The 26862-nt window shown below is 37.5% G+C and overlaps 1 protein-coding gene across 3 annotated transcripts in view; it reads right to left on the bottom strand.

The window, feature by feature from the left end:
- LOC114203944 (ankyrin repeat domain-containing protein 26-like) overlaps positions 1–26862 on the bottom strand; it is a 112129-nt gene that overhangs the window by 42340 nt on the left and 42927 nt on the right. For all 3 annotated transcript variants that reach the window (XR_015768747.1, XM_088025465.1, XM_088025464.1), the window contains exons 8-13: positions 25629–25665; positions 20542–20614; positions 15401–15494; positions 10791–10873; positions 8594–9664; positions 5454–5608 (exon numbers count right to left, since the gene is read on the bottom strand). Coding sequence is in view for 2 of the 3 variants with exons in the window: in XM_088025465.1 (XP_087881591.1) it covers positions 5454–5608; positions 8594–9664; positions 10791–10873; positions 15401–15494; positions 20542–20614; positions 25629–25665 (1513 nt within the window). In the remaining variant the exon portion in view is untranslated. The remainder of the gene's footprint in view (positions 1–5453; positions 5609–8593; positions 9665–10790; positions 10874–15400; positions 15495–20541; positions 20615–25628; positions 25666–26862) is intronic.

Genomic DNA, 26862 nt, shown 5'->3' with positions numbered 1-26862 from the left:
CTCCCTGACATTGATCTTGGCAATGATTTTGGATATGACATCCAAAGTACAAGCAACCAAAGCAAAAACAATGGAACAATGTTTCTCCACAGCAAAAGAAACAAGCAACACTCTAGTTCCATTTACGTCAAGTATAGGGGAAGGAAGGGAAAAATAAGATAAAAACAGAGAGGGTGGCAAACCATAAGAGACTCTTAACTATAGGAAACAAACTGAGGGCTGCTGGAGGGGAGGTGCGTGGGAAGACGGTGTAACTGGGTGATGGGCATTAGGGAGGGCACTTGTGATGAGCATTGGGTATTACATGCGAGGGATGAGTCACTAAAGTCCAGCCCTGAAACTAATAATACAATATATGTTAACTAACTTGAACTTAAGTAAAATCTAAAGAAACAAGTAACATAATGAAAAGGCAACCTACAGAATGGAAGAAAATATCTGCAAACCACATATCTGAAAAAAGGCTAATATCTAAAATATATGAGGAATTCATACAATTCAACAGCAAAAAACAAATCCTTCAAATAAAAACTCAGCAAAGCACCTTTACAGACAACTTTCCTCAGAAGATATGCAAATGGCCAACGGTACCGAAAAAGGGGCTCAACATCACTATTCATCAGGGAAACGCAAATCAAAACCACAATCATATATCTATCACCTCACACCTGTTAAAGGGCTTTCATCAAAAAGACAAGAGATACCACTGGCAAAGATGTACAGAAAAGGGAATCCTTGTACACCATTACGGGACTGTAAATTGGTACAGCCGCTATACAAAACACTGCGGAGGTTCCTCAAAAAACTAAAAATAGAACTATCATATGCTGCAGTAATCCCATTTCTGGGAACATATCTGATGGAAACGAAATCATCATCTCGAAGTGGTATCTGCACCCCTGTTTGCTGCAGCATTATTTACAATAGCCAAGACAGGGAAGCAACCTAAGTGTCCATCAGTGGATCCATGGGTTTAAAAAATGTGGTATATATTTACAATGGAATATTTTAGCCACAAAAAAGAGGGAAACCTGCCATTTGCGACAACAGAAATGAACCTTGAGGGAATTATGCTAAATGAAATAAGTCACACAAAAAGACAAATACTGTATGATCTGACTTACATGTAGAATCTTAAAAAAACAACAACAAATTTACACCCTGCTGCTTGCCAGGGGTAGGAGGCTGTGGGAAATGCGTAGATACTGGCCAAAGGATACAAACTTCCTGTTACAAGATTAGTAAGTTCTGAGGGTCTAATGTACGGAATGGTGATTACAGTTAACAATACTGTATTATATATTTGAAAGTTGCTAAGAGGGTTGCTAAAAGAGAAATGATAATTATGTGAGATGATGGAGTTATTAACACTCTTACCATTTTACAATATAAAAGTGTATTAAATTAATATACGTATACCTTAGACTTACACAGTTATCTGTCAATTATACCTCAATAAATCTGGAGAAAATTCAAAAATACTCATCTGTCATTATATATATCACTCAAAAATAGCAATAACCTGGTTAATTTTGTTTGAAAATAAAAGGATTTGGGGGTGCCTGGGTGGCTCAGTCGGTTAAGTGTCTGCCTTGGCTCAGGTCATAATCTCCAGGTCCTGGGATCTAGCCCTGCATGAGGCTCCCCACTGAGCTTCTACCTCTCCCTCTGCCCCTCCCTCCTGCTTGTGTGCTCACTCTCGCTCTCTTTCTCTCTCTCTTACAAATACATTAAAAAAATTTTAATTTTTTTAAAGAAAATGATTTGGTGACTTTTGTATACTTTTAGCCAAGTATTTAATCCTAATATAAAAAGCTAGATTTACCAACAGAAAATTATAATTACTTTTTCATGGACTAAATGTATGCAAGAGAATATTAGCAGCATATAGCTACCTAAATTTACAAAAAGAATGAAAGTTCCCACAGGAGATTATTAATTTAGGAATTGAACATGAGCCCCTAAGAGCACTGGAAACAAAAACAGAGCTAGCAATTATTGTTTTAAAACTGTTACACAGATAACTCTTCTAGTTAAAATTTAACATCCAAAAAAGAAGGATCTTCCTGAAGGCAATTATTAAACAATTCTTTTTAACCCAAATCTCAAAAATAAACCTATAATTACAGAATATGAAATAGCTTTCATTTTGAACACAGTTGATAGAAGCAACTTTTAAATAGAAAACATCTAGTTAAAGTCACCTCAAACCTGGGGGGGGGGACCCAAATATGAAGCCATGGGAAAAGAAGCCAGCACAACCAGTTTTAAATGTGTGTGACTGATCAACGCCCACTGGCCTCACTCACCAACCAACCAGTGTCAGCTCCTCCCTTCTCAAAGAAAGCCAGTAGGAGACAAAACCATTCCATACACATGCCTCACGTGCCAACCAATCAACAACAGTCTCATCCAAATTACCATGGTGTTTCACATGATGACAAACCACTTAATTCTCTGAAAGTCCCCCAAACCTTAAACTCTACTCTTCCCAAAACCCTATATAAGAATAGCAGACTGCTCTGTCAGAAAAGACTCTAAGTGACCAGCATAGGTCTATCTTACTAGTAGCCAATAAATTCCAACTTCATCTTTTTATTTCAGATATTGAGGGCTCATAATCTTTTGGCAAGAATTTTTAAAGTCCTATAATTTGCCACCATATTTCGTTTTCCTTAATAAAATATAAATGAAGTTTGCTATTCCTCTGATCCACTTTACCATAATTAAAACTAGCATAAATACCAGTAAAAGAATAAATAGCAAGTAACCACAACACTGGGCCCCCCAAAAATAAAAAAAAATGCATACAACTGACAGATTAAATTGTCAGAATGGACCCATATCAAACTTTCTTTTTGTTTAAGTGAGAGTATTATGTTAAAAAACAATACATGCAGGTGAAACTCCATGCACTCAATAAACATTTGCTGAACAGAACTGTATACGCTAGGACGTTTTCTAGGCCCTGAGGACGTGGCGATGAACAGATAAAAATCCTACTCATGAGTGAAGTAAACACAATACAATAAACTACACAGGCAAGATAGTACTAGAGGAGGAAAACTAAAGCAGAGAAATCAAATTTTGATGTGCCATAGGGAAAGAGGTAATCAGGATAACCAAGAAAGGCCTTGCTAAGAAAGTAACTTTTAAGCACAAAATTGAAGGGGAGGGGGGAAAGGAAGGAGCAAGGAGCAAGGAAGCCATGAGGGTATTGGAGGGAAAAGCACTCCAGAGTCAACAGCAAGGACAGAGGGATGCTCGAAGTGTTTGTAGTGAGGGGAAAAAAGTGAGAAATTCAGTGTGGCTGGACAGCGTGAAAGGGACAGAAAATAGGAGTGAGGCAGTAAGGGATAGGGAGAGACCAAGATGAACAGATCATACAAGGCCTTGTAGGTGTTACAAAGAACTCTGGCATGTACTCTGAGTGAAATAGGAGGCAATTGGGTTTTGAGCAGAGGAAGACATAATCTGACTTACATTTTAATAGATCCACTGTGTTCAGAATTAATGGAAACAGAGAAAAGACAAAAGAACAAACAAGAAGACCAATTAGTTAATTATTACACTTATACACACAACAGATGATAGTGGCTTGGTCATGGAAGATGTGTTTGGCTTCTGGATATATGTTGAAGGAAGACCTGACAAGATCTGCTGACAGATTAGATGTGACATGTATGAAAAAGAAAAAGACATGAGTCAAAGATGATACCAAGTTTTCTGGCAGAGCAACTGGAAGAATTGTCATTAACTCAATTAGGAAAGACAAGAAGGGCCGGTATAAGAAAGAATATCAGTAGTTCGATTTTGGACATGTTAAGTTCGTAAGACCCAAGAGCTATCCCAAAGAGACATCAAATAGGCAGTTTAATATGTAGGTCCGGAATTACACAGAGAGATTTGGGCTGGAGATAGAAACTTGAAGATCATTAGAATACACAAGATAGTAAAAGTCAAGAGAAGGAAAATCAAGGACTGATTCCTGGAAGATGTCAATGTGTAAGTAAGAGGTGGGAGATGAGGAGAAAGCAGCAAATCAGGCTGAGATGTACAGACTAGGAAGGCAGGGGGAAAACCAGGGGAGTGAGTGAGATCCTGGAAGCTCAGTGAAGACAGAATTTTGGAGGAGAGAGTTCTCCGTTGGGTCAAATATTGTTGATAGGTTAAATAAAATGAGATCTAAGAAATTATGTCTAGATTTATTAAAATGAAAATCAGTGGAAACCTTTGTAAAATCAATTCTGGAGTAGTGGGAGTGAAAATTACTAGACAGAATTCAAGAGTGAATGGGAGGTAAATCCGGATCAGTGAGTGTACATGGTTCTTTTAAGGATTTCATAGCTAAGAGGAAAGATCATAGATGATTTAATTTTCTTGTTTGGTTCAATCCTTACACAATGATGACGTAGTATTTTTGTAATATATTTTGTAATATAGTTTTTTAAATTACATACATGTAGCATTAAATGTTTTTTAAAACAATGCCAGACCAAGGGGGAACCTGGGTGGCTCAGTCGGTTAAACCTCTTGATTTTGGCTCAGGTCATGATCTCTCGGTTGTGCGATCGAGCCCCGCCTGGGGCTCTGCTCTCAGTGCCAAGTCCGCTTGTCCCTCTCCCTCACCACGCACTCTCTCTCTCTAATATAAATAAAATCTTTAAAAAAAAAAAGGCAGACCAAGGCATTAAATAATTCACAAAATTATACAACCAAAAGACTCCTTAAAAATTTTCTAGATGTAGTGTATATATATATATATAACACTATATAACCTGATAATCATTTTTTCTCATGCTTAGAAAGACCACAGAAACACTATTAAGTTTGAAGAGCAATATTTCATGCTTGATAAAAATCATCTAACTCTAGGATATACCCAAAATAATTAGTCATATTAAAATTCTATAAGAGGGGCGCCTGGGTGGCTCAGTTGTTAAGCGTCTCCCTTCAGCTCAGGTCATGATCCCAGGGTGCTGGGATCGAGCCCCACATCGGGCTCCCTGCTCCGCGGGAAGCCTGCTTCTCCCTCTCCCACTCCCCCTGCTTGTGTTCCCTCTCTCGCTGTGTCTCTCTCTGTCTGTCAAATAAAGAAATAAAATCTTAAAAAAAAATAAATTTAAAAAAAGGACACCATATTTAAAATTTTTGAAACACACTGCTAAAATCACCCTTCAGAAAGGATTTACCAATTTCATCTAACAACAGTGTATAGGAATGCCTTTTTCCTCACATTTGCTAACTTTGGGTATTATTTTTTTAATAAAATATTTATCACAATGACCACAAAAAATGATATCTCGTTATTTGCATTTTTCTGATTAGCACCCAGGACGGAATAGCCCTACTAAAAATATAAAATTTGTTAATCATGAATGTTAGCTCCAACTAGAATTTGTTTTATAGGAAAATAATAATTACCTACTATTTAAATATTGCTATAGGCTTACCCATCAGAATCTTCCTTTTTCCCAAAAGGAAAGAGGTGGTTTTCAGTTTTTCCACTCTCTCTTTGTGGAATTAGTCCAGCAGCAGCAGCAGCGACAACACACACGTTTTCGAATACTGCCATCCCATTACTTTGCTGTCTCTTCTTTTCATTAATCTTTAATGGAAATTTGATACTAAGGATAATTGTTACTACTTTATTCATTAAAAAGAACTTTTTGCATTAATTATACATTTTTTCAAGATTTTATATATTTATCAGAGAGAGAGCACAAGCAGGAGGAGGGAGGTGCAGACAGAGAGAGAAGCAGGCTCCCCACTGAGCAGGGAGCCCGATGCGGGACACGATCCCAGGACCCTGGGATCACGACCTGAGCCGAAGGCAGACGCTTAACGACTGAGCCACCCAGGCATCCCAGAACTTTTTTTCATTAATTATAACATTTGACTCTTAGTTTGTCATAATTTTAATCGATAAAAATATTTTGTGTTTAACTTTATCATTATAAATAATTGCAATTTTTATAAATTCTGCTTCATTTCTGTTTGAATAAAAACAGCAGAATTGGGACGCATGGGTGACTCAGCTGGGTAAGCGTCTGCCTTCGGCTCGGGTCTGATCCAGGGTCCTGGGATCGAGGCCCGCATCAGGCTCCTTGCTCAGTGGGAAGCCTGCTTCTCCCTCTGCCTGCCGCTCCTCCTGCTTGTGCTCTCTCTCTCTCTCTCTCTCTCTGACAAATAAAATCTTAAAAAATAATTAATTAATTAAAACAGAATTTTCCCAAATTTGAAAAAGGGCTTTCTTAATTTTGTATTCATATCCACGGTTTGCTCCCTACCATTCCCCACCCCACCCCATCTGACCAGCAGATACAAAGAAATAAAAAGACAAAGACACAAAATGTGTCATCTTCTGTCCTTACCACCTGGATTTTGCAAAAACAGCCAGATTTAAAGGATGTGACATTGTGGTGCTCCAGGAACAAACAGAAGTTTTCCTCTTTCTACACTGAGCTATTTTTTCCCCAACTACCTTTTACAATTCTTTTTTTCATTTGGATCCTAGGGCTATCAAAAAAGTGACAGTGTTCATTAAAATATATGAACCAAAGTTCACCACAACACAAAAAGAACAGAGTGAAACTGTTAGTGTAGAATTTTGGGAAATGAGTAATGCTCCCCAAATTCCACATTCAAAAACCATAAAATTTTATAGCTAGAGGATATAAAAGTAATTATCAACTTTAATCCTGTTTTCCACTGATAAATGGGAGTAAAACCAAAAAAAGGTTAATTTGGTCCAAAGTTCCTAAAGTGGCATTACCTAGCATCTTATGGCACCGAAAGAGATGATACAATTCTTTGATGCTGAATCAGGTAAGTTATCAAACACATTCATTAAATTAATCAGATACATTAAAAGTATGACACTGGCACAGTAATTTCATATCTTAATTGGGGACACGGTGCTTAGCTACTTCTTCTTTTAAAGGAGGATATCTCTAGATTTTTGTCTATTTTTAAAACTCAATTCACCTCAAAAGTCCATTTTCTCCCTTCGAGTTAAATACTGAAGGTTTCTGAAGGTTTCTGCTACCTACATTATAAAAATCATACATGTCAAAATGTACCATACTTTATTAAACATAATATGAAGGTCTGACTCAACAGAAACATGTGAGAATGGTGACCAAAAAAAGTGGAGGGGGGCGCCTGGGTGGCTCAGTCAGTTGGGCCTCTGACTCTTGATTTTGGCTCAGCTCATGATCTCGAGGTTGTGGGATTGAGCCCCGCATCAGGCTCCATGCTCAGTGGGGAGTCTACCTACCTCTCTCTGTCTCTCCCTCTCTCCCTTTAGCCCTCCCCTTGGCTTATGCTCTCTCAATAAATAAATAAATCTTAAAAAAAGAGTCTGTTTTTAAAAAATGTGGAGGAAGAAAGTGATAATCCAAATATTTGTTATTAAAAATATCTCAACGTGGTCCTGTTGGAATTCTAAGTTCCAAGAGTACAAAGCAGAAAAGATTGCACATACTGAAACAATAAATAGGTTTAGCTGAAATATTTGTTTATATCTTTTCTCTTAGTCATTGCTTCTTTCCCATTTTATTGTTTATGGAAACGCAGTTTATATTTAAGCCAATAGATAAAAATAAAAACCCTAGAGATGGGGCACCTGGATGGCTCAGCGGTTAAGCGTCTGCCTTCAGCTCAGGTCATGATCCCAGGGGCCTGGGATGGAGCCCCATGTCAGGCTCCCTGCTCAGCAGAGTCTGCTTCTCCCTCTCTCTCTCCCTCTGCCTCTCCCCCGGCTCATGCTCGTGCACACACGTGCGCGCTCTCTCAAATAAATAAAGAAAGAAAACTTAAAAAAAAAAACAAAACACTAGAGATTATTATATATTTTTTAAAGATTTATTTATTTGAGAGACAGAGAGCGAGAGCATGAGCAGGAAGGGCAGAGGGAGAAGGAGAGAGAAACTAAAGCACACTCCACACTGAGCACAGAGCCAAACGTGGGGCTCAATCTCACGAACCTGAGATCAAAACCCAAGCCAAAACCAAGAGTCGGATGCTCGACTGTGCCACCCAGACGTGCCAAGATAACTGCATTTTTTTTAAGTTTTTTTTTTTTTAAAGATTTTATTTATTTATTTGACAGAGAGAGACACAGAGAGAGATGGAACACAAGCAGGGGGAGTGGGAGAGGGAGAAGCAGGCTTCCCAATGAGCAGGGAGCCCGATGCGGGGCTCCGTCCCAGGACCCCGGGATCATGACCTGAGCCGAAGGCAGATGCTTAACGACTGAGTCACCCAGGCTCCCCGATAATTGCATTTTTTAAGGAATTTTCTTTACGGTTACTCGGGTTCATGAGGTCACATGGTGCATAGCTAAATTCGTTCCCAAGTTCACATGCCACTTGGGAGACTGACGGAGAAACCTAAGGAAAACAAATCATAAGAATGCTTTCCTGCACTCCTATCATTTAGATAGCAGAAATAAGCTATTTCCGAACACAATCACGTATTTAGACAACCCCATTTTATACACGATCTCTTCTCCTAAGTGGAAAATCAAAATGACTCAGATAACTGATAAAGAGAAAAAAACAAAAGAGCAGCAGCAAAGTGAACCTCTTACCTCTTTTTGAAGTTGAACTTTCTCTTTTTCCAAATCCAGGAAGTCTATCTGTAACATGCCTATCTCGTTCTTAACCTTTTGAACATCTTGCTGTATTTCTTCTTTTAGATATACTTCTGATGTTCCGTAACTACATGGTGGAGAAGAACTCTCATTTTCTACTTCGGGTTCCATACTTCTATAGTTATTAGTACTGTCATTATCTGCACAGAATGGCTTCCGGAACAAGTCTTTTGTCTTCTTGTAAGTGTCTGTAACAGCAGAACTATTGTGCCTTTTTATTTGAGCCATCTGTCTCACCTCATTGGAGCTGGAAAACCTTTTGTCACAAAGGCTTTCCGAATGACTAGACTGAGGTATATGTCCCATCTCTAATTTAGAATTAGTGCTACTTTGGTTCATACTTTTTGCCATTGGCATGTCAAGCTCTTGGTCTTCTTTCACTTCAAACATAGCGAGTGGGTTCCTTACTTTTTTATTTTCTGTATCACTTTTAAAACTCTTATTTTTGTTAAAAACATGCTCAGTGTCTGGTTTGTGACCATTTTCACAGTCCGATTTATTTTCACTTAAAGTAAAATCAGAAGATGACTGCCAAGCATATTTGAGACTAGACGTTTTTTGTTCAGCAAATGCCTGAAATACTAGAGGGACAGGCACTGCAAATGTATCCCTTTTCTCACAATCGAGTCTGTCATTTGTCAAGTTAGAAGGTATTTCCATTACGTTTGCTCCTTCTTTAAAGTTACCATGTAGTGACTCTTCCTTAGGATAAGGAGGAATTTTGTGTCTTTGACAAGTTTTACCAAACTTCCGCTTTAACTCACTGGTGATGAGTTTTAAATTGTTTTTCCACTCTAATTTGCCTTGTTTGATCCAGAGTTCCTCATGCTTTTGCACAGGAGGATGTTCTGAATATACAGCTACACGAGCCTCTCTATCTGTACAGTTCTTATTCATCTCTGGTTCTCGAGACTTTTTTTGCAGATGCAAAAGTGGAACATTAATTTGCTTGGTTTGATTTTCAGATGTCTTTTCTGCCAGGATACATGTTTGTAAAATAACTTTATCCTTAAGTAATCAAGTATGGACAAAGAAAAATTAGAAAATAATTAAAATTTAACTGTTAGATTTCTTAATCTATGTTAAGCTGCTCCCAAGTCACTGGATTGTAACAAAGAAGCGAAAAATAACTCGCCCTAGCTTAAGACAGAAGAAAAACATAAATCCATCAACTTAACTTTGTCAGTTTTTTGGAAATAAACAATTCATTCCATGTTCCATCTACCAAAAAATGAATTACATTATTTTTAATGTGACAAACTTAAAAACATTTTACCTCACCATACCTTACATAGCCCCTACCGTGCATTTGAGGATTTTCTTTAAAGACTAATAACTAGAGAATAGGCAAATTTTAAGTTATTAGGAGCCAAAATCAATTAACATCAATCAGAAAGAAAATTCCTAAATCTTAATTCAAATTATATACTATGATAGTGTTATACATCACTATAATTATCTGCTTCTATCCAGCTCTAATATAATGTCCACTGAGAGTGGATAAGAAAAATGTTAATAATACTGATTTCCTACGCTGAAATGAAATAACTGAAAGAGTTATGGTTTATTACCCAACTACAAAGGTCCCATCCTGGAAGGTGGGATTCTAGGCAATTGGCAATTGTGCTGACTTTATGACCCCACTCTCTGAAGTCAACTACACAGAGATCACAAGGCAAAATAAATCTTTAATCTTGGCATTAGTGATGGGCAATACAGAACTGCACATTTGGAACCACTGAGGATAATTACTCCTTCTACGTGGATCTAAGTCAGTAGTCATCATTATTACGCTGCTCATAATTTCAACTGTTTAAACATATGATTCAATATTTGGTGTTACCTTCTTTATCACATAAAAAGTGACAAAAATGGAAGAAGCAAACACTGTTCAGGAATTTTTTTTTCCTCTCAATTCCAAGGATGAAGTTTAGCTATAAGTTACTATAAATTCTAACAATAGTTTAAGGTTTGTAACTTGTAAAATTTTATAAAAACTAAATATTAAATTATAATCTATTGACTTCAATATGTCCATTCAAAAGATAATTTCATTTGAACTATGTTACGTTATTAAAGCAGGAAAAACAATATAAAAGCGGAAATTTACATTTAAATTTAACTTTTTACATACCTGTAAGTGCTTATTGTCCCTTTCATCAAGTCTTTTTTGCTCTTCCTCTGATGTCCTTTCTAAGTCTCGTTCTCCTGGCAAATCTATATATTTAGTTAAAATGGACTACTGAGAATGGTTAGATAAAAGCTATATCCTTCTTAAAAACAGAAAATAACATTTCATCTATTGATAGTTCAAATTAAACTTAATCTTTAGCTGAATATTTACTTTAAGAAACACTTTTAATTACCGGAAACTTCAACAAACCATTTGGGAAATACTAAATGTCACCAGGTTAAAGACATACAAACATCTCAACGATTCATTCACAAGTTCATCCACCTCACATCAATGAACAAAACACTCAGAAACAAAATTTTAAAATGCAGCAGAAACATGTAAAATCACAACAGACTATTCTTTACCTTGTAACAGCACCTCTTAACACCCAAAGCCTCAGCTACAACATTATTCATGGTTTCCAAAATTATTAGGATTTTTTATGCCTTTATTAGTGTACAAGCTTCCTATGGGTGTATGTCGCTGCTGAGTGTAAACATTCCTGAAATGTTTTCCTCTCCTACTTGATAAATTTCTTCACATCTTTTAGGACACAGACTGCTATGTAAAGTCATCCTTGATTATGGCTAGTCTTCCCCAGATTAATAGGTGTCTCTTTCTTCAGGGGTACCTTAGTACTTTACAGATTTTTCTAGTGTATCTTCACCACCTGAACTGTAAATTACTTCTTTCTATATCTATTTCTTTGGCTCCTGGACTATATGGGACAATCTCTCTCTCTCTCTCTCTCTTTTTTTTAGAGAGGGGGAGGAGCAGAGAGAGAGAGAGAGAGAGAGAGAGAATCTTGACCGGGCTCCAAGCCCAGCACTGAGCCACACAGGGGCTCGATCTCACAACTCTGAGCTCATGACCTGAGCCGAAATCAAGAGTTGGACGCGCAACCGACTGAGCCACACAGGTGCCCCTATATGGGGCAATCTCTTAAGTCATCTCTATGTAAACTGTCTTCATTTTACTCAGTAATTATTTACTGAGTTCCCAGTAAGTGCTAGGCACCCAGGTTTCAAGAAGCACGTAGATAAAAGGTGTCAGGAATGGTTTTCCTGGACATAATGCCTGAACCGAAACTGAAAACAGTGAGGTCAGCCAGATTCAAAGGGATTAGAGGGAGGAAAACAGGGAGAGTATGCAAGGCTGTAGGAAGACAAGGGAGAGAACACACGACAGGGTAAATATTTGTCTAAAAGGGAGAGAAGCACACAACAGGGTAATACAGGGATCTAAGAGGAAGACATCAGCAGCAGTTCAGAATGCCAGAGAAAAGGGCAGACGGCAGAAAGGGCTAGAGAGTTTGGCAGAAGTCAAGATTATGAAAGCTTTATATGTAAGTTTAAGATACCTGGACACAAATATATTTTCAACAGTGGTTCCTAGTCATATTGACATTTGAGACAGATCACTCTAAATGCCGTGGAGAGGGATGAATTTGAGGGGCACTGTCACACAAGATGGGAGATGAATTACAAGGCAGTACTGCAAAATAAAGATGAAGTACACCTGAACTGACAGAATGGGTCCAGAAATATTGAGGATATAAAATTATCAGGGCACAGTACAGAATAAATCTGTATTAAATGAATAAGCACACAATCGTGGGTCCCTAGAGAACTAACTTTGCTCACTACTTTATAAAAGGCATCAAGAGAGAAGAGAAACAATCCACATGAACTGTTTTAAGTTGCTTGTATTTCTAATTTTTGTTTCAGATCTTCCTTTGTTACAGGAACCTGTAGGTATTTTAGAAGTCCTCCTTCTTGAATCTACCAAGCTCGGGAAGAAGTAACAGCAAACAAGTCACTTGCAGAGGTAAATAACTTTGCATTTCTTGCCTGTACTCACTACTCTAGGAGATCATTGAAAATCTTTTGAAAACACAGTGTTAATTCTACAAGTAAAGAAAGAACCTAAAACTACAGGGGTGAAAAAAATATTGTACGATTTATGAGTACAGACCTGATCACATGACTGATAAAAGGCATGGAATTAACTGGTACATTAAGTAGAGCACACATTAGATGTGGTTAATCAATAGACTGAGTATCTTAGTAGAATGAAAACTGACTTTCCACATATTATTTTTAAATAATATAGTGCTCCTTAAAACCAGTATTCCATTTATTCATTAAAAATAATAAAGGGAGGTGCCTGGGTGGCTCAGTCAGTTAAACGGCTGCCTTCGGCTCAGGTCATGATCCCAGGGTCCTGGGATCGAGTTCCGCATCGGGCTCCCCACTCAGCGGGGAGTCTGCTTCTCCTCTGACCCTCCCCCCTCTCATACTCTCTCTCTCTCTCATTCTCTCTCTCAAAGAATAAAATCTTGGGGAAAAAAAGGAAATAATGTATAATACGCTTTCAGTATGGAAATAGGACTACCAAAATGGAAAAAAAATCAATTTAATCGCCACAGAATTTTTAGATACTGAAAATCTTTTGTATTTCAAAATCAGTGTCATACTTACTGATAATAACAATTTTAGCATTTAGGGAATGAACGCGATAATCTCTTTTGTTTCCAAAATTAGTTTGATTTGGTAGATCATGTTAGTCTTTAAAAGGTTTTTTTGAAACAGCTATCATATCAAAAAATTAGCTATCTTAAAAAAGAAAAACAGCCAAAGCTTCCATATTCAAATTAATCTCATTTGAATAATGAATACCAATACAACATAGATCTTTGATGTCCCATAGATCTCAGGAGGATGAATGAGTGGCTGTTTTACCCCAAGTTTAGCATTCCATCTGCTTTCAGTATTCTTTGTGGAGCAGCTGTAATTTAATCTGCTTTAGTGCAAATACACTCAAGCCATCTAAAGTGAATTCTCTCAAGTTTCCTCATCAACTCCAAAATTTCCTAGCTACCACGACTTTCTTTCTTCCCTCCTTCCCTTCACTATCCACCTTCTTCAAAAGTAATTTCTGGGGGCGCCTGGGTGGCATAGTCAGTTGGGTGTCTTGGCTCTTGATTTCAGCTCCGGTCATGATGTCAGGGTCCTGGGACTGAGCCCCGCATCGGGCTCCAGGCTCAGCAGGGAGTCTGCTTAAGGATACTCTCTCCCTCTCCCGTTGCCCCTCGCCCTGGTTGCTCGCGCTCTCTCTCTCTCTCTCTCTCTCTCTCCCTAAGATAAATAAATAAGTCTTTAAAAAAAGTAATTTCTGGATCTACGGTCTTGACTGTTCTGCTTTTACATCCCTTTGATTATGGATTATCTCCACCGCTTCTTTCCTCTTGGTGTGGCAGCAGTATCTTACATCTATAACCTCTCTTTCTCCATCTCCTTGCTCCCCTCTAGCTAAAAACATGCTCAGCAATAAAAACAAAGTCATGCTCTTCCTTGATCCTATTATGTCTTGAACTATCCAGTGGCCCTTCCAGATTTCTCTATAGGGAAGTCTACATCCTTGCTACGTACGGAGCACATGACCCAAGGACCACCAACACTGGCATCACCTGAGAGGTCAGAATGCAGAATCCCAGACCTGCTGCTCACAATTGCATTTTTAACAAGGTCTCGGATGATTCACTACAATTTGAGAAATTCTGGTCCATACGGAGTCTGCTGCCACATTCCTTTACCTTAACTTAACCTTCTAGAAAAAGCCTCAAGTTCCTATCGATTCTCCAAAACTGAAAATGTATTAAAAGTCATAAACTTTCAGGGTGCCTGGGTGGCTCAGTTGTTAAGCGTCTGCCTTCAACTCAGGTCATCGTCTCGGGGTCCTGAGATCGAGCCCCACATTGGGCTCCCTGCTTGGCGGGAAGCCTGCTTCTCCCTCTCCCACCCCCCCGCCTGTGTTCCCTCTCTCGCTGTCTCTCTCTCTGTGTCAAATAAATAAATAAAATTAAAAAAAAAAGTCATAAACTTTCTAATGGACTTTTTATCAGGGCGAAAGCTTCCTTGATCTCCCCCTAACTGACCCTGCTCTCTTCTTCCTTTCAATTCTCTTATTTTGCACTAAATGGTACTATCTTATGAAGTGCCACCATTTTGTATGACATTAAGATATATACATTTATAGCCGACTAGGACATAGCTCTGCATAATCAGCTACGCCGGTCCTTAATGTCTTCCCAACAGTGAGGAAATCAGGAAGAGTGGAAAAATTTTGGCATACTACTCTGACAAACTTTGGTACTGGAAGCTCACTTGATATTTTTCCTGCATTTCAAATACTCTGCTCTTCCTTCTAAAGAATTATTTTATGTTACCACCTTCCACTATAAAGAGCTGCCTTTGCCCTTCATTTACTCCCGGTACTCTCCGCCTTTCTCATCATTCCCTCTTTTGCTCTTTTCCTCTTATTTCCTGATGTTCCTTAGGTCTTAGAGTATCTTGAAATGGAACCAGTAATTTAGTTCCTGCAGTGGCACTCTCAATTTAATCTGTTGCTGACACCTGATAAGATATCAATTTATCTCCTTTTCACATCTTTCTCCTTTCTATGCGTTTAATAGGTGATTTTCTTTGGATATTAGAACATATCAATCACTATTCCCATTTTAAATTAACATTCTATCAAGTGACTTTTTAATAAAATACAATTCTTACCTTCTACTTCTTCATTTAATATACGTGGTCCCTTCTGATCCGCAGCTCCAGATAAACGTTTAACGTCTTTCTTTGGAAGACTCTCAGAAATACTCTGTTAAAATTAACATCAAAAATGAGCTGCATAAAGACTTCCGAATCCTTTTCTAAGAAAATATCTGAATTTCCGATGTTAACAGCAATCAGACTTACAAATAAGAAAAGCATGTATTGAAAACCAAAACATCTCAAAACCTCATATATGCTTTCTAGATTAAGGGTACCTTTTAATCTACATTTGCCCACTGACTCTGTAAACCGAACATGGAAGGCCAGAGTAAATACTTTCATAGACAGAAGACTGATTTGTATGTACCTTTCAACAGGAACTAACAAAACACCTAACTCTCCTTTGCATTCCCCACCAAAATAAAAGGACATTAAAAAGATGTATTTAAACAAATTCTTTAATAAGTATATTTGCTACAAATTTAAACTCTTCCTGACGGCAGAAACGTTTTCAGTGCTCAAAGAAGAAGATACTGGACATGATGAGAAACCTTGGAGTATATCATCTTGAGTATAAATAGAACACTGTGGTAGCTGCTGCTTCATTTAGATAAACAACGGCTTGGAATTTTTATTGATAGGATAAATGGTTGAATGAAATGGCAAAGAAAGAAAAAAACTTTTCTTGAAATTATATTTAAATAATAGCAAAGCAGTTTAGATACAGGTATGAAACTCTTCAAAAAGTCTAAGCTTTCCTAAGGGAAGAATAAGAACATTTATTTATTAATTACCTAAAATGTACCAGGCACTTATTTTAGTATGCACATTTTCTTTTCTACACCCAACAGTAACAACAATGATTATGACAATGGGGCGGATCTTCCCGCTTCCTGGTCATTCCAAGACATAAGAGTGAAATGATGCATAGATGTGATCCATGGTTCTCTCTGTCTAGAATGTCCTTCTCCAAGACCCTGGCACGACTGGTCCTTCTCATCCGCCACTTGGCAGCTCTTGCCACATTCAGAGAGATCTTTCCTGACTAACAAAATTCCACTCCCATTCTCATCCCCATCCTAATGACAAACTCCCCCAAAATTCCCTAACCTAACATTTCCATTTTCTTTATACAAAGCACTTATAGTAACTTACAATGGATTGCTGTTTCCTTATTTTTTCTGCTCCTACCACTACAGCCTAACCCCTCAACCTATACAGCCTGGTACATAGCTGATATTCAATAACAGAAATGTATTTAAGGTCAAAACATATAAAATCTCACTGAGGGGGGTGCCTGTGTGGCAGAGTCAGTTAAGTGTCCAACTCTTGATTTCAGCTCAGTTCACGATCTCAGGGTCATGAGATCAAGCCCCATGTCCGGCTCCGTGCTGAGCATGAAGCCTACTTGGGATTCTCTCTCTCCCTCTTCTTCTGCCCCTCCCCACCCCTCTCACACGCTCTCTCTCTCTCTCTCTCTCTCTCTAAAAAAGAAATAAAATCATCTCACTGAGAAGGTCTCAAGTACCAAGTCACTATACTGTCGACCCTTACACAATGCAAGGGTTAAGGGCGTTCACAGCCGTGCAGTCAAAAATCCACATCTAACTTTTGATTCCCCAAAAACTTAACTACTAATCTCCTATTGAACTTCCTACTTTAAACGCAATTAGACTTAAAATAGGAAAAATGTAAATTAAAAACCAAAACATTCAAAGAGAAGACCTCGTATCTGCTCTCTAGATCTAATCTACGTCTTAATCCTCATTTGGCCCTGGACTCTGTAAAGTGAGCATGGAAGGTCAGAGTAAATTATAACCTAATGCTGACCTTACCATTAATGTAACGTCAATTAACCCATTTTCATGTTATAGGTATTATATACTGGATTCTTACAATATAAAGAAAAGGCTATTAAGAAAATCATAAGGAAAACAGATTAACAGTACTGTACTGTATCAAAAAAGTCTGTGTGTAAGTGGACACACAATTCAAACTCATCCCGTTCAAGGGTCAGCTGTATACCTATACAATGTCACTGAAACTTAACATATCCCAAATTAGAAATCCACCTGCCCGTTCTAACTTTGCCATTCTTTTCTTGACACTACTGCCATTTATTTTATTGTCCTTCAGAAATCTTCACATTTAAAAAAAGTGTCCTCAATATTTAATAAATCACTAAATACTGCTGTGATCATTTTTGTCCTGTATTTCTATAGCAGCCTTTACAGTATACAAAGTGTTTTCACATTTGTTCCCACATTTGTTCATTACACATACCTGAGAGGTAGGTATTAGTACCATTTTTATGAATGAGGTCACTGACATTCAAACAGGTTAAACAAGTTTTTCTGGGATCCCACAGCTACCAAGTGACAGAACCAGGATGCTAGCATATCTTTTGACTTCGAATATGGTGCTTGCACCATTGTGTAGCACCTGCCTGTGCTAAGAGGTCAGGCCCTTTTTACCTCCTTCCATGGTCTGTCACCTTAGAATAGGTCATCATCACTTTATACTTATGTTACTACAAGTATGGCTGCCACAAAGATACTTAATGCATACTATTTTAACTATCCAAAAAGGCTTTTACCTATTAAAACACCACTAAACCAGGGATGCCTGGGTGGCTCAGTTGGTTCTGGGATCTAGCCCCATGTGCTCAGTGGGGAGCCTGCTTCTCCCTCTCCCTCCGCGCCTCCCCCAGCTCACGCTGTCTTTCTCTCTCTCTCTCTCAAATAAATAAAGAAAATCTTTTTAAAAATAAATAAATAAAACACCGCTAAACCAAATTGTTATTATAATCCCAAAGCTCCTTGTAAATCCACTTGACAATCCAAATATAATACTTTCAGGGCCCCTGGATGGCTCAGTCAGTTGAGCGTCCAACTCTTGGTATCAGTAGTGCTCTGCGCCCAGAGTGGAGTCTGCTGCAGATTCTCCCTCTCCCTCCTGCTCACTCACTCTCTCTCTCTCAAATAAATAAAATCTTAAAATATACACACACACACACACACACACACACACACACATACACACACACACATAGAAAATGCTTTCAAGTCCCAGGCATTAGCTTTTCAGGTTCCAAGTTGTAAAAAACTGTAACCCAAACTTTCTAGATCTGATTAGGAATTTTGCACATCCATATACACCACAGAATCACATCTGGCCATAGCTTGGCCTGGAGTAATTCTTTAGTTTTTTAAATAACTTAATTTCAAAACCCAAACTACTTCCTTATGACTCCTAAGCCTCAGTTTTCTGCAATAATACTACGCAGCTTTCATTAAGTTAAGCTTGCAAATTAGCAGAACTGTATTATGCTGTATTATTATATTTAGCACATAATTATTTTATCAATTACACGTAAAAAGTATAAGGAAATAGTTTTTATGCGTAAATGCAGAGATGACAGAGAAAAGTCTAAGCATCCCCATTTATGCTTTAACATCATTCAATGCTTATATATATATATATTGTTTTAAGATTTTTATTTATGTATTTGACAGAGAGAGAGACAGCGACAGCAGGAACACAGGCAGGGGGAGTGGGAGAGGGAGAAGCAGGCCTCCGGCCGAGCAGGGAACCCGATGCGCGGCTCGATCCCAGGACCCTGGGATCACGACCTGAGCCTAAGGCAGATGCTTAACGACTGAGCCACCCAGTCATCCCAGAACTTTTTTTCATTAATTATAACATTTGACTCTTAGTTTGTCGTAATTTTAATCGATAAAAATATTTCGTGTTTAACTTTATCATTATAAATAATTGCAATTTTTATAAATTCTGCTTCATTTCTGTTTGAATAAAAACAGCAGAATTGGGACGCGAGGGTGGCTCAGTTGGTTAAGCGACTGCCTTCGGCTCAGGTCATGATGCCGGGTTCCTGGGACTGAGTCCGCCGGCTCCTGGCTCGGCAGGGAGCCTGCTTCTCCCTCTGGCCCTCTCCCCTCTGTTGTTTCTCTCTCTCTCTCCCTCTCTCTCTCAAATAAATAATAAATAAAATGTTTATAGAAACTAAAAAAGGAATATAAATCTGAGCCATATTGTTAAAAATTCATATATTTATGACACATTATGCACATTACTTATAACATTCCATTATATAGAATTCCATCTGTCTGCTCATTTATTCACATTCAGAAAATATGAAATGGCTTCTTCCAAGCAAGACTTTATTCTAGGCGTTCTAGGAGATGCACAATTACGTTTCCTAACATCCAGTAGCTTATAATGATGCAGGGGCTTTAAAATGAATATTTAAATAAGAATGAAATTTTAAATTTTAGAATCTGATACAAAGATTGAGTAGATATTTTTAAAAACTATACTATAAAAGATTTCTCAAATTGGACATTTTATCATATGGCTATGAAGAGCCTCTGCCTCTAGAACTGATTATTATTTTAGGCAAAACATGTATTCTTCACTTAGATAAAGTTTTAAGTATACTCTTAATGGAATTATTTTGAAAACACAGTGGAATACCTTTGCAATATAAATTTTGAGAAACAATTTAAATTTCTGAATTTCCACAATTTCTAATATTATTTTAGTCTAAATGTAGAACAAAGGATAAAAATAGAGAAAAAAGTCTTTTTTGAAACAATATGTTACCAAGGTAAAAAATGTCCAAGATAAAAAATCTCCGCAATAATTGAATCCACTATAGATTTCATTTAGGCATGAGTATACACGTCATATTAAGAAAGAAAGAAAGAAAGAAGAGAGAGAGAGAGAGAGAGAGAGAGAGAGAGAGAGAGAGAGAAGAAAGAAAGAAAGAAAGAAAGAAAGAAAGAAAGAAAGAAAGAAGTCATGTTAACATAATTTAAAACTCACAGTAAGAATCGTTACCCTTGACCAAGTATCTTATTTCCTCCATTATGGAAAAGCTTTTCCCAATATAATTTTCTGTCATTATGTATTTTCCAGCCCACTTTTTTCAGTCTCTACCTTCAGTATTTACCAGAGTAAAAAAAAAAAAACAATTTTCAACTCATCATATTTCTACAAAATGGTTTGTTATGACCAACTTTCCATCACAAACATAAAATGATAATAGGTAGGCCACTGCTAAATTTTAAGAGTAAATAACATACAAACTAAATTCAGAGCAGGAAAACAAATTGCACAAGAGAGTACTTTACCTGGATACCAAAATTTAAGTCTTCAGCATCTGATGTAAGCCATGAATCATCAGTACCAGGTTTAATGGAAATACTTAAGAGCAAAAACATACAACAAAAGCAAGTTTATTAGAAAGAAAAATCGAATGAAAGGTCAGCTATCTATTTACTGAATGAAGTTTCTTGATATAATTAAAATTTGGCCTCTGTTTTTGTTACTAAGTTTGTGTTTTAATTCCTGTATCATTAACATACAAGTACTATATTAGTTTCATGTATACAATATAATGATTCGGCAATTCCAAACATCACCCAGTGCTCATCATGACAAGTGCATTCCTTAATCCCTACCTCCTATTTCACCCATTCCCCCACCCATCTCCCCTCTGGTAACCATCAGTTTGTTCTCTATCATTAAGACTCTGTTTCTTGGTTTGTCTTTTTTTTTTTTCCCCTTTGCTCATTTTTATTGTTTCTGAAATTCTACACATGAGTAAAATCATATGGTATTTGTCTTTCTCTGACTGACTTCACTTAGCATAATACTCTCTAGTTCCGTCCATTTCATTGCAAATGGCAAGATTTCATTCTTTTCTATGCCTGAATAATATTCCATTGTGTATATATATCACTTCTTTATCCATTCATCTATCAATGGACACTTGGGCTGACTCTGGTAAATAATGCAGTAGTAAACATAGGGGTGCATGTAGCCCCTTGAATTGGTGTTTCTGTATTTTTTGGGTAAATACCCAGTAGTGCAATTACTGGATTATAGGGTGGTTCTATTTTTAACTTTTTGAGGAAACTCCATACTGTTTCCCACAGTGGCTGCACCAGTTTGCATTCCCACCAACAATCCAAGAGGGTTCCTTTTTCTCCGCATCCTCGTCAACACTTGTGTCTTGTGTTTTTGATTCTAGTCATTCTGACAGGTGTGCAGTGGTGTCTCATTGTAGTTTTGATTTGCATCATCCCCGATGATGAGTGATGTTGAGCCTCTTCTTCTGTGCCTGTTGACCATCTGTATGTTTTCTTTGGAAAAATGTCTGTTCATGCCTTCTGATCATTTTTAAACTGGGTTGTGTTTTGGGTGTTGAGTTCTATCAGTTCTTTATATTTGTATACTAACCCTTTATCAGATATGTCATTTGCAAATATCTTCTCCTATTCATAGGTTGCCTTTTCATTTTGTGGACTGATTCCTTCGCTGTGCAAAAGCTTTTGATTTTGATGTAGTCCCAACAGTTTATTTTTGCTTTTGTTTCTCTTGCCTCAGGAGAAATAATTAGAGAAAAAAAAAAAAAACAAACACTGCTATAGCCAATATCAGAGAGATTACTGCTTGTGCTCTCTTCATGTATTTTTATGATTTCAAGTGTCACATTTAGGTCTTAAACCCGTTTTTGAGTTTATTTTTAAAGAAAGTGGTCCAGTTTTCCCAACACCATTTGTTGAAGAGACTGCTTTTTCTCCATTGGATATTCTTTCCTGCTTTGTCAAAGATTAATTGACCATATAGTTTTGGGTTTATTTCTGGGGTTTTCTCTATTCCACTGATCTATATTTGTATTTTGCCAGTACCATACTGTTTTGATTACTACAGCTTTGTAATAGAACTGGAAATCTGGAATTGTGATACTTCCAATTTGTTTTTCAATATTGCTTTGGCTATTCGAGGTCTTCAGTGGTTCCATACAAAGTTTAGGATTGTTTGTTCCAGTTGTGTGAAAAATGTTGGTATTTTAATAGGCATTGCATTAAATCTGTAGATTGCCTTGGGTAATATAGACATTTTAACAATATGTGTTTTTCCCATCCATGAGCATGCAACGTCTTTCCACTTCTTCTGTCTTGACACAATTTGTCATCAATGTTTTATAGTTGTTAGAGTATAGGTCTTTCAAAATTTGGTCTCTGTTTTTAAAAAGGTTTTCATTATCTATTTTGCCTCCACCTCTCCGAAGATGTGAAATACCTACTAAAGACCCAGTCTCAGTTCCCATACCTAAGAGTGACAGGCAAGGAATTCTCTGAAATGTTTGAAAGTTAATTGTTTAAAAGTTAACCACAATGAATTATCACCTTATACCTGTCAGAATGGCTAGAATCAAAAACAAAAAAAACAAGTGTTGGTGAGGATGTAGAGAAAAAGGAACCCTTGTGCACTGGTGATGGGGATAGAAAATGGTGTGAAAACAGTATGGAGGTTCCCTGAAATATTAAAAATAGAAATACCATATGATGCAGTAATTCCACTACTGGTTATTTACTTTCCCAAAGAAAATGAAAACACTAATTTGAAAAGATATATGCACCCCCATGTTTATTGCAGCATCATTTACAACAACCCAAGTGTCCATCAACAGATGTATCTCTTACACACACACACACACACACACACACACACACAAGAATGTTACTCAGCCATAAGAAAGAATATGATCTTGCCATTCGCAACAATGCACATGTACCTAGAGGGTATTGTGCTAAGTGAAATAAGTCAGAGAAAGACAAATGCTGTATGATTTCACTTATATGTAGAATCTAGAAAGCAGAACAAATGAACAAACAAAAAGCAGAAACAGACCCAGAAATAGAGAGAATTCTGTATTGCCAGAAGGGAAGGGGGTGGGGGACGGACACAATGGGTGAAGGGGAATGGGAGGTTCAGGATTCCAGTTATAGTAAGTCACAGGGATACAAGTACAGCATAGGGAATATAGTCAATGGTACTGTAATAGCATTATGCAGTAACAGATAGTAGCTACACTTGTGGTGAGCATGGTGTAACATATAGAGTTGTTCAAGCACTACCTTGTACACCTGAAACTAACTTACCATCTTGGGTCAACTATGCTTCAATTAAAAGAAATAAATAAATATATAAATGTTAAAGAACAAATTAATGCTATTAGTGGGAATACTATTCCCAGATTAAAAGATTAAAAATTATAAGGTCCAAAGTTTTTCCTTCACAGGTCCTGCCTTATTTAGGTCTACATAAACTAGCAAGACCTTAAAAACCTTCACAGGCACTCAGATACCCAAGAAGAGAGACTGCGATAAAAATAGAGTCCGGGTAGCTGTGCCTCCATTTCCCTATACACTGCCTAGTATTTTCTTTCTGTGAGTTCCCACTCCTATTATCACTCTTCTGCAGGGTTCAGTGGTACTCTCCAACCTTTAAGTCTTTAGCCTATGAAAGCACAGACTCCCAAAACAAGGATAGGCTCAAATGACCAAGAGTAGGAGCCATTTCCTGCTCCTGGAGAACAAGCTAAATGGAGATTCAGTCCTCCATGTAGTCATCTCAACATAGACATGTTACCAACTACCCAAATAAAACTCTCTTACTGATTTGACAGCCAGTCCTACCCCACCAAACCCTACATGCACATGGGCAGGGCATCAGAGAATTAAGAAAAGAGGTGGAGTGAGGAGACCGCTACCTTGGGCCATACATCTATGTTGTGTAGAATCTCCATTCCGCCTATTACTCAAGAGGATCTAAGCCACTCTCTGTAAGTTGGGGTGCAAGTAGATGATATCACATTCTTATATGCTGTAAAAAGATTCTTCCCAGTGGCTCAAATGATTTTAATATCTCTCAACAGAAAACCTGAAGCATGCTAGTTCGTTCAATTAAACCAACAAACAAAAAAGCTGCTCAAGATTCTCTTCAACCCTCTATTTTAATATGCCGTTCTAAACAACTCCCAATATCCTGTGTCCTTCATTCCTTTGTGTGTGTGTGTGTGTGTGTGTGTGTGTGTGTGTGTGTGTGTATCCTTCATTCCTATAATTCATCTTTATCTAACTTATTATAAACCCCACTATTCTGACATCTTTTCTAAAACTATCCAACCCAGTGTTATTCTTCTTGAAACTTGGCCTCTCCTGCTAATTCCTTCCTTATCCACCTTCACTGTGTTCACAAGACCCCCTCCCCATCTTTCAATTATTAAAACATTCACCTACAAGATGAAAAAAAGGAAAAAACCTGAATTTAAATCTCATTTCTGTCACTTATATCCAAGTAAGTCACTTTTAATCTCTTTTGAGTTTCAAATTCTCCATTTAAACAACCACTTGGTGAGGATGTTAAACATAGGTTGCAGTACCAGAGGGTATTTTGATTAATTCATCTCTGAGATTCCTTAAAATCCTGAAATTCTATGTGCTTTTGATTTTGTCTAGAGAAAAACAGAGACTAATTAGCTGGCAGAAATGGAAAAAATTAATGGACTAAAACAACAAGAAAAGCAGAGAACAAAGTAAAAAAAAAACAATCAAGAAAAGATTATAGAAAAGTCATGGAGAAAAGGAAAAAGGTCTACAAAAAAAGAAGCTTCAAAGAACTAGTCAAGGGTACTAGCCTAAAGGGAAAACTAGACTGGGAAGTCAGTAAATAGAGAATCATTTAGAAATAGCCTCTAAATAGATGATAAACTTAATTAACGTAACATGGTCTACACCTAGATTACATATCCTTCACTTCTGGAAACATCATTCCTCTCAAGGAGAGCAGACATCACTATATCTAAGAATTTGCCTGATTAGGTCTTGCTTGTGTAAAAGCTATGTACTGTGGCCATAGGTAACTGAGATCTACCCTAAAATCTTTGACAGTAAAAACAAGAGACTAGTTACCACTGCAATAATGACCTCTAGTTATCACTAGTCGTCAAATATATTAGGACAAATGCTTGAACGAACCTGGTTTCTTAAGAAAACTCTAAAGCAGGGGTAACACATAACTAAATTTGAATGCGTTGATCTGACTAGGATCTGTGTCTTAATCCCAGTGCTGCTGAGGGACAAAAGAATGGATGTGGGAGTCACACAGGCTGACAGTCAAATCATGGGTCTGCTACTCATTAACTATGCAATCACAGGTCCATTAATCAACCTCCCTGCACCACAGCTGACTAATAAAAAATAGGCTACAATAGCAGAGCTACTTTGTGAAGCTGTTGTAATGACTATATAAGTAATAAAGGTCAAGCACATAATATAGTGTCTAGCCCAGAGTAGAACTCAACAAATGCTTTTCTCTGCATTCCCTTATTTAACACGTAATTTTAAAGACTCCATAAAAATCCTACCTGCTTAAAGACTCCTCTTCAGAAATCTTATCCACCACTAATGAAAAAAGCAAAATACATTTTAAATCAACAATAGAAAAATACAGAATATTAAAAGTATAAGACTGATGATTTGTTAAAAAGTATTCCTTCAAGACCACACCTGGAAACCACACTGGAAAGACTATTAATTATATTATTGGTAGGCAGTTAATGCATTAAGAAATCTTACTTTCTCCTCTACATTTACCAAATGCAAGAAGAGAATGGTATTTATCAGAATTTGATACCTTGTAACCAAACCCTATGAGACTGACCGAAACTGGTATCATTAGCAGAATCATTATCATAGACTGACAATGTCAAACTTAAATAACATGATTCTTCTGGACTTCCACTACTAGGTGTAGTTAAAAGAGACTGTATTTATTTTGCTGTAACACAACAGAACTCCTCCAGCTCTTCAGCAGACTGTTAAGTTTAGGATGAAACATCTCATCACAAAGTTTGGTCTATAGCCAGTGTACTTTGCAGCATGGCAAAACATAGCAAACAGACTCTCTCTGGCCTTCTTTCCAATTGCACGTAAGTATGAAAGATTTTAGTGACTTTAGTGATTCTGGTTTTATAAAGTATAACCTCTTGAGACTATCTACTTTCATTGCTAGAGAGTCTATCTGGACCCACCTCTTAGACCAGGATGGTACCAATAGTTAGTGCTAGGTAGCAGTACATGATGTCATTGTTCTCAACCCTCCCCACTATGTGACAAATGCCTACAGAAATCACACTTTTTCAGTCTGTAAGGCATATGTCATCAGATCCTACACTGATGAACACAAACAAAACAAAACAAAACAAAGGACAGAGAATATCTTGAATCACTACATTCCATTACCTTGGAATTTTAATTTTTTAAACATTCAAGAAGAGGGGCGTCTGGGTGGTTCAGTCGGTTAATCGGTTAAGCATCTGCCTTCAGCTCAGGTCATGACCTCAGGGTCCTGGGATGGAGCCCCACATCGGGCTCCCTCCTCAGCGCAGGTGTCTGCAACTCCCTCTCCCTCTGCCCCTCCCCCTCGTCGAGTTCTCTCTCTCTAATAAAATCTTTAAAAAAATAAAATTAAATTAAAATAAATAAAAAAAAAACATCCAAGAACATATCCACCATATGATTGCAACTATAGGACATTCTGGGAAAAGCAAAACCTTTCAAGTTAGGAGTTAAGGGTTGTGGCAAAAGGAGGGATGAATA

This window comes from Eumetopias jubatus, unplaced genomic scaffold (genome assembly GCF_037043125.1).
Source record: "Eumetopias jubatus isolate StellerSeaLion01/CBP00866 unplaced genomic scaffold, mEumJub1_p1.0 scaffold_8, whole genome shotgun sequence".
Classification (NCBI taxonomy): domain Eukaryota; kingdom Metazoa; phylum Chordata; class Mammalia; order Carnivora; family Otariidae; genus Eumetopias; species Eumetopias jubatus.
Note: the sequence above shows the minus strand (reverse complement) of the source record. Positions and strands in the feature narration are given on the sequence as shown.